Source organism: Elephas maximus, chromosome 12 (assembly GCF_024166365.1).
Source record: "Elephas maximus indicus isolate mEleMax1 chromosome 12, mEleMax1 primary haplotype, whole genome shotgun sequence".
NCBI lineage: Eukaryota > Metazoa > Chordata > Mammalia > Proboscidea > Elephantidae > Elephas > Elephas maximus.
Window position 1 is genome coordinate 26,221,744 of NC_064830.1, and position 13,414 is coordinate 26,235,157.

Below are 13,414 nucleotides of genomic sequence, written 5' to 3' on the forward strand. Positions count from 1 at the left end.
CTTAGCCCAAACCTGGTAAAACAGAATCTGCATTTTAACTAGATCCCCAGGTGATTTGAATGTGTATTAAAGGTGATCTTTGCAAAAAAAAAACCCAAAAAACCTTAAGTCTAGGTTGAAATTAGGTTAAATTTAAAATTATGTTAAAATTATCTTTAAAAAAAAAACAAGACGGGAATGATAAGCATAAAATTCAGAATCATAGTTACCTCTGGTGTAGAGGGAAAGATGGGGGAGGAACACACATGGGAACTTCAAAGATAATGATGTTATTAAAATTGGAGTTGGGTACATGGGTATTCATTATATCGGGAGTCTTTATAACATGTAATTTAAAGATATTCTTTTGTATCTACTCACATTTAATAAAAACAATTTAAAAGAAGAAAGCGAGAGTTGGACCAATGTGGGGAAGATTCCTGGAGGAAGTAAGACCTGAGCTTAGGCTAGTGGGATGGAGACGTTTGTTGTTTGTGGAGGGGAGGCAATCTCAGCCACCTCTTGGGTCAGAGAAGCTGGGAACAATTCCATCATTCCAGTTCATAACTGCAGGCCTCTGCAGTCAGTCTAGTTCCAGAGAGAGAGAGAGTTACATTGCTAGGTCAGCTGGTGTTAAGGGGGTGGGCAGCTTCCCCTTGCTGCCTCCCAGCTTCAGGACAGCGACTTAGGCCCTGAACTGGATGACAACTGAGGCAGCACCCGCCCAGCCCCTGGGGAGATTTGCTTTTCATTTAGCCTCCAGAAGGGCCCCCATTTTACCCTTGGAGTGTTGTCACCTGAAATATTTAAGTACATGTTGAGTTAGATCTGTAGGCAGTGAAAGAAATTATGTAGTGCGAACCACCAATTATAGAGGTTAAGTGATGTCTCTGCTGGGGAGCGGAAGAGTTAGCTGAGCCTGACTGTGGTACCAGGTCTTTTCATCTCTTCTGTGTCTTGCTGTCTGGAAATGGACACCTCTACTGAAAGCGCGCAGTGGTTAAAGTGCTCAACTGCCAGCCAAAAAGTTGGCAGTTTGAACCCACCAGCTGCTTCACCAGAGAAAGATGTGGCAGTCTGCTTCTGGAAAGATTTATAGCTTTGGAAATCTTAAAAGGTTACTGTGAGTCAGAATTGACGGCAGTGGGTTTGGTTTTTACTAACAGTTTACTTTCAGAAATCAAGGTTGATGGAATTTCAAGATTATAAAAGTAAAGATGTCACCTGGAAGACTAAGGTGCACCTGACCCAAGCCATGGTATTTACAATCACTTCATATGCGTGTGAGAACTGGACAATGAATGAGGAAGACCAAAGAAGAAGTGACGCCTTTGAATTGTGTTGGCGAAGAATGTTGAATATACCACAGACTGCCAAAAGAACAAACAAATGTGTCTTGGAAGAAATACAACCAGAATGCTCCCTAGAAGCAAGGATGGTTGAGACTGCATCTTACATACTTAGGACATGTTGTCAGGAGGCATCAGTCCCTGGAGAAGGCCATCATGCTTGGCAGAGTACAAGGTCAGCGGAAAAGAGGAAGACCCTCAACGAGGTGGATTGACACAGTGGCTGCAACAGTGGGCTCAAGCATAACAACGATTGTAAGGATGGCGCAGGACCGGGCAGCGTTTCGTTCTGGGGCACATAGGGTCGTTATGAGTTGGAACCAACTCTATGGCACCTAACAACAGCAACAATTTTCCCTCAAAAATTGTTTATAAAAATTGTACATGATTGTTAAAAATTTAGAAAATACAGAGAAGTAGGAAAAAAGAATACAACTTAATCCATAATTCTATTTCCCAAAACATCCATTATTAACATTTGAGTGTATTTCCTTCTAGTCTAGTCGTTTGTGCAGTAAAAAATTTATAATGATATTGGATGCTGAGAATATGAGTGATTTAACTTTCTATTCTTACATATACCTTCTCTGCTTTTCATTATTATCTCATGCTTTTTGTCGCTTAAATATGCCATATTAAGTCTGTAGAAACAGTTCTTGCTAATGAGTCAACAATTAGCAAAGATCAGATATTTTGGGTCATCTCTTCTCCTTTTTCTTACTACTTGAAAATTAACCTACCTGTGAGAAAAAAATCCAAAACCAAACCCGTTGCTGTTGAGTCACTTCCGACTCATAGCAACCCTACAGGACAGAGTAGAGCTGCCCCATAGGGTTTCTAAGGAGTGGCTGGAGGATTTGAACTGCCAACCTTTGGGTTAGCAGCCAAGCTCTTAACCAGTGTGCCACCGGGGCTCCAGGGCATCTATGAGAGCAAGTGATTAATGAATACTTTCATGGTACTTATTTTGTGCCAGGTGCTGGAGAAACAAAGAAGGGTAAGACAGGTTTCTGGGTGCATCATTCTAGTGGGGGAGGGGGTCCATGAAAATTACACTTGTGTCCAGTTTAAAAAAAAAAAAAACCAAGTGTTGATGGCTTCCTTGATCAGTAGTTGCTTCCGAAGGGCAAAGCTGATAACATCCTTACTTTGAGCAAAAGCCACAGGCTAAGTCATCTTTCGCTGAGCCTTTAGTTTTAAAGTTCACGACAAACTGTAGCAGTGAAAAAAGTGTGGTAACGGGGTCATTCTGACCCAGAATCAGCCAAAATGCTTCTAATTACTGCAGCAGAGAGTGATGAATCATGCCTAAGCCAGCTTGGTGTCTTTTTAGTCATATGCGTTTTGTAGCCCGTGAAACATTTGCGCAAGCGTGTTTGGGTCTGTAGGAGGAGAGAGGTTTGCAGATCTTCCCAGCTATGTAAACGCTCGTCCGTCTGCAGTAATGCAGCCGCAGGGGAGACTTCATGGTGTCAGGCCGAAGCTCTCTCTGGCAGGGACTGTCTTAGTCATCTTATTAGGGTGATACTGGTTTTCCAGAGCTACCCTTTGTTGACCACCTGCTGTGTGCCAGGCTTGTCAAAGGTGCTTTACAGCTCTTATATCATTTAAGGCTTACTGCAAACTTCTGTTATTGGGATCACTATCCTCATTTTGCTGAGAAAACTGAGGTTCTCTGGAAGTTGTCACTCAAGTGCCCAGTGTATACCAGTCACCCAGTAAATGTTGAATGAATAAATGATCACTCTAAGCTAATGGAAGGGAAAAGCAAAAGGAGAGACTAGCCAGTATAAGTCAAGAGTTGATCCCAAAGGTAAGAACATTCTTCCTCCCAGTTACTCGTTTTTGGAGTTCATAAGCTCCAAATTCCAGTAGAATTGAGGGAAAGGAGAGGATTTCAATCTACGGAAATAACACAAGACACAGATGAGGGTATTCATTTGTGCCAGCAAGGAGATCAGCGTGACTCCAAAACCACTGCCGTCGAGTCAATTCTGGCTCATAGCAACCCGTAGGACAGAGTAGAACTGCCCCATAAGGTTTCCAAGGCTGTAAATCTTTGCAGAAGCAGACTGCTGCGTCTTTTTTCCCCGGAGCACCTGGCAGATTTGAACTGCCAACATTTTGGTTAGCTGCCAAGCTCTTAACCACTATGCCACCAGGGCTCTTAGTCCGCAAAAAAAGAAAAACAATTAAGTGCTAACCACTGTGTTAAATACTTTATCTACATTAACATATTTAATCCTCACAAAACCCCTATGAAGTAAGCATTGTTATCTCCACTTATGGCTGAGGAAACTGCAGCTCAGAGACAGGTAGCCTGCCTAAGATCACACAGCTAACCGGTGAGGTTGGGGTGGGTAAGAGGGTAGAGGCGTTGGAGTGGGGGTGGGGAGAAAGAGTTGGAGCCCAAGAATGTCTGGTTCCACAGCTTCCCAGATACTCTGATACTTTACGGTAAACTCAAGCCAGGAGCGAATATTTCATTATTTATGCTTGAATTTTATATTCGATGAAGGGGGGAAAAAAAAAACCAGGTAATCTCTTATAGCAACGAAACTCAACAGCTGGCCATCCCCCAGGAAGAGATTCCAGCTCAGTTAGTGCTGGTAAAACCAGACTTAGCACCCCATGCTCATTGTTTATTCCGGGGTTTAGAGAAACTCCTGAAAATGTAGTTTGCATGCAGAAATGCAGACATAAAGTCAGTTCTGCTATAATGCGATACTTATTTTTAAAAAATCACTGTACCGTGCAAACTTTGTGTAAGAAAAACTACAGGGCTTATGGGAAAAATGTCATTTAATGACACAGCACTCAAAAATTTCATCAGTGACACATTAAGGAACAAAAAAGATAACTTGATAAAAAGGATAGGACAATTTTACAAGAGTTCAATGGTTAAGAAATGCATAAATACTGAAATAAGTGTGGAATTTTACCTTGCAGTGCAAAGGTAAATGAAATGAAGTTTGCATGTGGAATTGGACGCCAGAGGATTGCAGCTTTTGAGTTACTGTGAAGTGGTGGAAGGCTGGTGACTTGAAGTTGGAGGGAAAGTTGTGATACCTGATGTGGACGGGTGTGACTCATAACACATGTGGCAGTGAACTGAGGTAGCTGGTGGATGTTTGAGATGTGTGCATGTGTGTGCTTTGTGGACTTCTAAGAAGCTCAGTTCAGTTTTTCTGCATTCCTCTTAGTGTTTCTGACAGAGGAAATTATGCATAAATGCACACAAACTTCGTAGTGTTCTCGAATTTTCACTAATATATCAATCTCTTGGGGAAAAATTGTGGTTTCAAAACCAGTGGTATGGCAGAACTGACTGCCATGGGGACGTTAGATAACTGACTACCTAAAACTGTTACTGATCTGGCATATTTAAATGTGTGGCTTTCATAACCACAGCCTTCTCCCCTCAGCCTCTACTGTAAAACAGGAGGGGCTGGTGACTTCTAAAGGCTCCCCTGTGAATTTCGAGAGTCCCTTAGTGAATGAAGAAGAATGACGTCAAATTCATTGTCAAAAAGAACATCAAGATCTCTCCTGAAGTACAAGGCTATCAGTGATAGGATAATATCCATATGCCTACAAGGAAGACCAGTTAATACGACTATTATTCAAGTTTATGCACCACCTACTAATGCCAAAGATGAGGCAACTAAAGATTTTTACCAACTTCTGCAGCTTGAAATTGATCAAACATGCACTCAGGATGCATTGATAATTACTGGTGATTGGAATACAAAAGTTGGAAACACGGAAGGATCAATAGTTGGAAAATATGGCCTTGGTGATAGAAGTGATGTTGGAGATTGCATGATAGAATTCTGCAAGACAACAACTTATCCATTGGAAATACCTTTTTTCAATAGCATAAATGATGACAGTACATGTGGACCTCACCAGATAGAATACACAGGAATCAAATCGACTACATCCATGGAAAGACATGGTGAAGAACAAGGCCAGGGGCTGACTGTGGAACAGACAATCTGTTGCTCATAGGCAAATTCAGGTTGAAGCTGAAAAAAATTAAAACAGGTCCACAAAAGCCAAAGTATGGCCTTGGTCATATCCCACCTGAATTTAGAGACCATCTCAAGAATAGATTTGATGCATTGAACCCTAAGGACCAAAGACCAGATCAGTTGTGGATATCATACATGAAGAAAGCAAAAATGTCATTATAAAGACAGGAAAGGAAAAAAAGACCAAAATGGATGTCAGAAGAGACTCTGAAACTTGCTTTTGAACATAGAGTAACTAAAGCGAATGGAAGAAATGATGAAGTAAAAGAACTGAACAGAAGATTTCAAAGGGCAGCTTGTAAAGACAAAGTATTACAATGAAATGTACAAAGAGCTGGAGTTAGAAAACCAAAAGGGAATAACATGCTTGGCATTTCTCAAGCTGAAAGAACTGAAGAGAAAATCCAGGCCTTGAGTTGCAATATTGAAGGATTCTACAGGGGAACTATTGAATGACACAGGAAGCATCAAAAGAAGATGAATATACAGAGTCACTGTACCAGAAGAATTGGTCGACAATTAACCATTTCAGGAGGTGGCATATGACCAAGAACCGATGGTACTGAAGAAGTCCAAGTTGCACTGAAGGCATTGGTGAAAAACAAAGCTCCAGGAATTGAAGGAATACCAGTTGAGATGTTTCAGCACATGGATACTACGCTGAACTGCTTACTCATCTATGCCAACGAATTTGAAAGACAGTTACCTGACAAGCCTACTGGAAGACATCCATATACATGCCCATTCCAAAGAAAGGTAATCCAACGGAATGTGGAAATTATCGAACAATATCATTAATATCACATGCAAGTAAAATTTTACTGAAGATAATTCAAAAACAGTCATAGTAGTACATCGACAGGGAACTGCCAGAAATTCAAGCGGGATTCAAAAGAGGATGTGGAATGAGGGATATCATTGCTGATGTCAGGTGGATCTTGGCTGAAAGCAGAGAATACCAGAAAAATGTTTACCTGTGTTTTATTGACTATACAAAGGCAGCCAACTGTTTGGATCATGAGAAATTATGGATAACATTTCAAAGAATGGGAATTCCAGAACACCGAATTATACTGATGTGGAATATGCACATAGATCAAGAGGTAGTCATTAGGACAGAACAAGGGGACACTGCATGATTTAAAGTCAGGAAAGGTGTGTGTCAGGGGTGTATCCTTTCACCATACTTATTCATTCTGTATGTTGAGGAAATAATCCAAGAAGCTGGACTACATGAAGAAGAATGGGGCATTAGGATTGGAGGAAGACTTGTTAAGAACCTGTATCATGCAGAATACGCAACCTTGCAAGCTGAAAGTGAAGAGGACTTAAAGTACTTACTGATGAAGATCAAAGACTAGCCTTCAGTATGAAATTACACCTCAACATAAAGAAAACAAAAATCCTCACAACTGGACCAATAAGCAACACCTTGATAAATGGAGAAAAGATTGAAGTTATCAAGGATTTCATTTTATTTGGATCCACAGTCAACTCTCAAGGAAGCAGCAGTCAGGAAATGAAATGATGTATTACACTGGGCAAATCTGCCGTAAAAGACCTCTTTCAAGTGTTGAAAAGCAAAGATGCCACTTTGATGACTGTGGTGCACCTGACCCAAGCCATGGTATTTTCAGTCACCTCATAAGTATGTGAAAGCTGAACAGTGCATAACGAAGACCAAAGAAGAATTGATGCATTTGAATCATGGTGTTGGCGAAGGATATTGAATATACCATGGACTGCCAGAAGAATGATCAAATCTGTCTTGGAAGAAGTATAGCCAGAATGCTCCTTAGAAGCAAGGATGGCAAGAATTCGTTTCATGTACTTTGGAGTTGTTATCAGGAGTGATCAGTCCCTGAAGGACATCATGCTTGGTAAAGCAGAGGGTCAGTGGAAAAGAGGAAGACCCTTGATGAGATGGATTTATGTAGTGGCTACAACAATGGGCTCAGACGTTAGCAAAGATTATGAGGATGGTACAGGGCCGGGCAGTGTTTCGTTGTGTTGTATATCGGTTTGCTGAGGTGCAACCAACTCGATGGCACCTAACAACAAGAAGGGTGATCTTTGGAGGGAGTTGAAATAAATATGTGGGGTCATGTACCATGTTGAATTAGAAGTTTATTTTCCCACCGTAATTTAAATTTGTCAGTCTCTTCCATTAAACTGAATTTCCCCATCTTTAACGGGGAAAGGTCTTTTCCTATGATTCCTCTCTGCGTTTCCAGTGCCTAACACGTAGTGTGGCACTTAATAGTTGTTGATTGAAATGAAGTGAGTGAGTTCTTTGGCAACTTCCAGCTTTGATATTCTAGCATTCATCAGTTGAAGTTGGGGGAGGGGGGTGGTGAAGAAAACCTTTAACTAGGTGGGTTTTCATAAGGGTACAGAAAGACTGCATTAGCTTAAGTCTACATTATTTGTTCTGTCTTCCCAACTATGCCCCCTAAGTCTGTGGGCTTTTAATATTTTGCCTGGATATGGATATCTGAACTGTTCTTTTTTCTTGTTGCTTTGAGCCAATTGCTTTTCATCTTCGCTCTGTAAAGTGTAAAAGTCACCTTAAAAGTAAACTCTTATTGAATACCTTATATATATATGCCAGGCAACGATTGTGAAGATGGTGCAGGACTGGGCAGCGTTTTATTCTGTTGTACGTAGGGTTGCTATGACTTGGAACTGACTTGATGGCACCTGATATCAACAACATGGTTGATGTTGGGTGTACACACACACGCACACACACACGAACATTCTCTGTCCCCATGGAGATCTCAGTGCAGTAGGGGAGACAAGTGCACAGATAATTATGGTTCTTGGAGATAAATCCAAGTATAGGAGGAGCCTACACAAGGAACTGTAGAAATACAAGGAAAGAAGTGCCCAGTTCTGTTTGGGGAGGTCAGGACACCACACAATAGAGGAGGTGCTTGAGCTGGGTCTTGAAGGATGAGTTGGAGTTCCTGACATGAATGAGAGGTGAGGACTCTCCCAGCAGAGGAAACACACAGCATGTACCAAGAACGAAGATGTGAGAAGACATGGAGTGTGCAGAAACCTTGAGCAGTCAGCATCCAGCAGCGGTCGCAATACCAACCCCTCAAAGTTTGTACAAGTAAAGCTGTCTCCTAAAGTGATCTGAAAAACTCTCAGAGGAACATTTTGTAAAAAACAAGGCGTACTTACCTGTTAATGGTGGTTATCATGGTCTCTAAGACATTTTGTTGCTTGGTAGAGACTTTTTTGCTTTTGGAAGGTCCTCACTTCTAGCCTGTGTGGCCAAAAAGAAGAAGGAAAAAAAGCCAGCATGTGATAGTCTCAGATGCTGGTGTTGGCTGCTGGTATGGTGAACATGTCTATGGTTGTCATATTTAATGGGGAAGGGATTTGGTCACAGGGAAAACAGCATTTGATATGAAGTAGAAGAAAGGGATTCATGGGAAGGAGATATATTGACATTGAGCATCAAATTGCAGATTTAAATTTAGAAGGAGGACTCACAACAAAAACACCCATGCAGTGTTGGCATTTGGGTGAACTGTGGGTCTCCACATCAGGCGCCTCAATGTTATTTTTGTATCCAAAGCCTATTTTGACAGTAACTGGAAAGCATAACCAGTTCAGAGCCATTGTAACTCAGACCTAATTTATTGTTCTTTGCTAATTAATCTCTTCGTTATAATGACCACAATGTCAACTTAAGAATGAAATGAGATGAAAGAAGCATTAAGAAAATCTCAAATCCCGTCACTTAGAGGTAGGCACTATAGAAATTCTCTTTCACACTGTTATGTACTTTATGCATTTATTTACAATTTGAAAGCTTAGTAATAAAAATACTTTTTATTTCATAGTATATAGTAAATATTATATATGTGCCAGGCACTGTTCTGAGCACTCTATGTACATTAATTCATTGATTCTACACAACAGCCCTAAGAGCAGCTTTATCCCATTTTTCAGATTGGGGAAACTGAGACAAATGAAAGTCAAAGTAACTTGCTCAAGGTCTAACATCCAGTTAGTCATGCAGCCGGGATTCAAACCTGAGCAGTCTGGACCCAGGGTCTGTTCTCTTGACCACTCTGATGTGTGTGCTTGTGAGTTCTCTCTGTATGTGCGTATATATATACATATATGTGTGTATGTATATATATATCTATATATATATTTTTGTGCTTTAGGTGAAAGTTTCAGATGACAATTTTACGTCTCGTTCTTGCTGAATGATACATCAAAAGTATATCCATATCAAAGACAGCACACAATACAGGGAGGTTAGCACAATTGGACTAAACCAAAAGCAAAGAAGTTTCCTGAATAAATGCTTCGAAGGCCAGCAAAGCAGGGGCAGGGGCCTGGGGACCATGGTTTCAGGGGACATCTAAGTCAATTGGCATAATAAAATCTATTAAGAAAACCTTCTGCATCCCACTTCGAAGAGTGATGTCTGGGGTCTTAAACGCTAGCAAGCAGCCATCTAAGATGCATCAATTGGTCTCAACCCACCTGGATCAAAGGAGAAGGAAGAATACCAAGGACACAAGGTGATTACGAGGCCAAGAGACTGAAAGGGCCACATGAACCAGAGACTACATCATCCTGAGACCAGAAGAACTAGATGGTGCCTGGCTACAACTGATGACTGCCCTGACAGGGAACACAACAGAACCCCTGAGGGAGCAGGATAGCAGTGAGATGCAGACCCCAAATTCTCATAAAAAGACCAGAGTTAATGGTCTGACTGAGACTGAAAGGACCCTGGTGGTCATGGTCCCCAAACCTTCTGTTGCGCCAGGACAGGAACCATTCCCGAAGCCAACTCTTCAGACAGGGATTCGACTGGACAATGGGTTGGAGAGGGATGCTGGTGAGGAGTGAGCTTCTTGGATCAGGTGGACACTTGAGACTATGTTGGCATCTCCTGCCTGAAAAGGAGATGAGAGGGTGGAGGGGGTTAGAAGCTGGTGAAATGGACATGAAAAGAGAGAGTGGAGGGAGAGAGCGGGCTGTCTCATTAGGGGGAGAGTAATTGGGAGTGTGTAGCAAGGTGTATATGGGTTTTTGTGTGAGAGACTGACAATTTGTAAACTTTCACTTAGAGCACAATAAAAATTATATATATAAAAAAGAATACAAAAACAACAAAACAAGAAAAAGTATATCCACATCATTGAAAAAGCTTTATAAACATAATTGTAAGGGCAGGTGGCTATTGCAGAGTGCTTTAGTCATTCCTTTCCTGTGAGCATACCTGTTGTTTCTGGTTGCCCGTCATCAGCAGCGCTCTGATGAAACAAAGCTGTCTCCTGTGTCAGAACGCAGTGGGCACTCAATGCCTGGGAGCCTTCTCCTCCAGCCCTCTGTGTTTCTCTTCTGACCTGACTTTTACCCTCATACGAGTGAAGTGGTGGCACAGCATTTGGTTCAGGACCCCTGACTTCTCATGACCTGGTGGTTTTTCTCAGGCAGCACTACCCTTGGATGCTGCCGCTGCTGTTGTCTGTGGAGGTGTGAGGACAGATGGGTTTCCACCAGTGCTTTCTAGGGAGACGCTGCTCAGAGGGGGCAGGAATAGGCTGGGATGTGGGCTCTTCTACTCTGTAGTACCTGGTGTTCTTGGGCACCAGGCCTAGAAACCGATGAGGACTCTCTTGCTGGCGGGGCACTTACAATGATAATCCAGCTCTTTGGCTTTTGTCACAAAAGGTAGATGACATTGAAGCCCCTGGGTCCAAGTCATTTTTTTTTTTTTTTTTAATTTTTTGTTGTGGTAAATATAGATGTAACAGAACGTTTGCCATTTCAACATTTTTATGTGTACAATTCAGTGACATTTATCACGTTCACCATGTTGTTCCACCATTGCCACTATGCGTTTTCAAACCGCGTCATCTTTGAAGGCAAATAAAAGACTCTAGGCAGAAGATGAAAGTCAAGGTTAAAGGTATTTAGTGCAGTGGAGTGTGCTCCCCATTATTTCCTTTTTTCTCTTTTCCTTTTCAGTTACAATTTGATCAGGATTCCTGGGGGACTGATTTCAAAGATGCAGTTGCAACTGAAATGGATAGGAAGCTGGACAAGATACGGTATTTCCGTAATGATGTGCATGGTTTGAAGGAGAGAAGTTTCAGAGCGTGCAATTTGTGATGCTTGAGGAATTTTTTTTTCGTTGGGGCACGTTTCTTGGTGTTCAGGGAGGTGGTTCTTTTAAGGGACATGTATTTATTCCGGGCATCCCTGTAGGGTTTTGCGCTGACTCCTTGACTTGTTCTTCAGGAGGCCGATGGGCTGCCCAGCTGACCATTTCCTGTTGCCAAGCCAGCTTTCTTCTCATGACCCTTTGTTCTGTACAGAAGTGTACGTGGTTCCACTCCAAGCACAGCAACTTCCATGTTGTTGAAAAAAGAAAAAAAAAATCAGTTTTAACTGCTGGTGGTTACCCTGACAGATTGGTATGTACCTGCATGGAGAGCATACTGACCTAGCAAAACACTTCAGTGCTAAGAAGACGTAAAATTGTGGTGTTTGCCATCTGACCCGGCAGGAGCACCAGGCAGCTGGAGCTCAACTTGGAAGGTCTACTGTGGAATAATTACATATTGTGCTGTTTTTTTTTTTTTTTGCGGGGTTGGGGTTGAGGGGGGGCGGGGTTGTTGTTGCAGTCCAGGCACAGATACCAGCTTTGAAATATTTCCCCTTGGCAGGCTTTGCCGCACTCCCTCCCTGGGCTGGGCCTGGGAGCCATAGTGTCAGGCCGACCTGAGCGCTCGCATGGCGCACAGGGCGATCAGTGCTCCTTGCCTGTCCTGCCTGCAGGCTCTGTGGCCTCGGCCGCGGCAGATCAAAGGCACAGCCCGGAGGAGGCGGGAGTCTGCAAACTTTGGACGTTGCAGGGTTTAGCCTGCTTTCTGCTGGTTTATGGGCTGCCTGAAACGAACAGCTTTTTGTAAGGTAGGGTGTATTTGACTTTGGGAGCGGAGCACCTGCTTTTGTGGCTGGAGAGGTTTATGTTGGCTTTTTGCTTATTAAAAGGCAGCAGTGGTCTGTGTTCAGCTGCATAATGGCAAAGCACTAGGCTTCAATAAGGTGCAAGGGAGCAATAAAACAAGGGAAGTCCACTTAATGAATTAGTTGCCTTGTTCTTATTGTTTGAAATAGTATCCAAGGGGGTTGCAAGTAATTAGTTTATGCACAAGGTAGACACTAAAGGAGCAGTGATTATTTTGATAAATGATACACCAAGGAGATTTAAAACAGTTTTTTGAACCCTCCCTGATTGGTTCTGGAGAGAAGTTCGTCGGAAGTTTCTTTGCCCCTGGAAATCTTCCCCGACTCTATTCTGCAGGTGCTTTTTCTCCCATTCGGTTCTCACTGCAGTGGGAGGGGGCATAGCTTACTGCTTTGCAGTTCCACTCAAGAGAGTTTACAGACCTTCTCAGAAGAAACACTTCCTTGACATTCTGTGAACAGATGTCTGAACAGCGTCCGTGATTGTACTGCGACTCCAGGGCCAAGACAGTCTCAGTTGGAGAGACAAGTAGGTTAGACAGAAGTCAAACCTCTCAGCCTTGCTTTTCTTCCTTAAATAACACCTGTGAAGTTTATGAGTTCCTCTGGGGAAAATCAGAGAAATCTACATCAAAATGCCCTGTTTCCTGCCAGGAGGACCCTCAAAGAGTTTATAGGATACCATTCTGCAGTTCTAATGCGTTTATTGCCATATCATATATTCAGGGCTGACTACTCTTACATTACTGAAGTGCCACAATTTCCATTCTTCATGTGACGAGGGTCTCGATGTGCTGTTGGAAATTAAAGAATGAGAGAGGACGTTGAGATTTATATTTGTAACCTTTGGACTTACAAGTAGTCCATACTTGTGTCTTGGCTAAAGAATTCTTACAGTTAGAATCTTTTCATAGAGCGGTTGGAAGAGGAAGAAACAGGGGTCACTGCCCTCTCAAATCTGAGCTGGAGTTTGGGGTGTTCTGGTAAGACTTTGGGGGTTGGGCCGTGTTGTCATGGCTGGTCAGGGCAGTATCC

At 42.4% G+C, this 13,414-nt stretch overlaps 1 protein-coding gene across 13 annotated transcripts in view; it reads left to right on the forward strand.

Moving 5' to 3' along the window:
* Positions 1-13,414, forward strand: part of GREB1 (growth regulating estrogen receptor binding 1) — a 189,449-nt gene that overhangs the window by 57,538 nt on the left and 118,497 nt on the right. The window contains exon 1 of one of the 13 annotated variants that reach the window (XM_049902776.1): positions 10,517-11,457. The exons of 11 other annotated variants lie outside the window; for them this stretch is intronic. Coding sequence is in view for 1 of the 2 variants with exons in the window: in XM_049902773.1 (XP_049758730.1) it covers positions 12,290-12,322 (33 nt within the window). In the remaining variant the exon portion in view is untranslated. Of the gene's footprint in view, positions 1-10,516; positions 11,458-12,058; positions 12,323-13,414 lie in introns of those variants that run through there. One more of the 13 variants, XM_049902773.1, reaches the window with a different exon arrangement.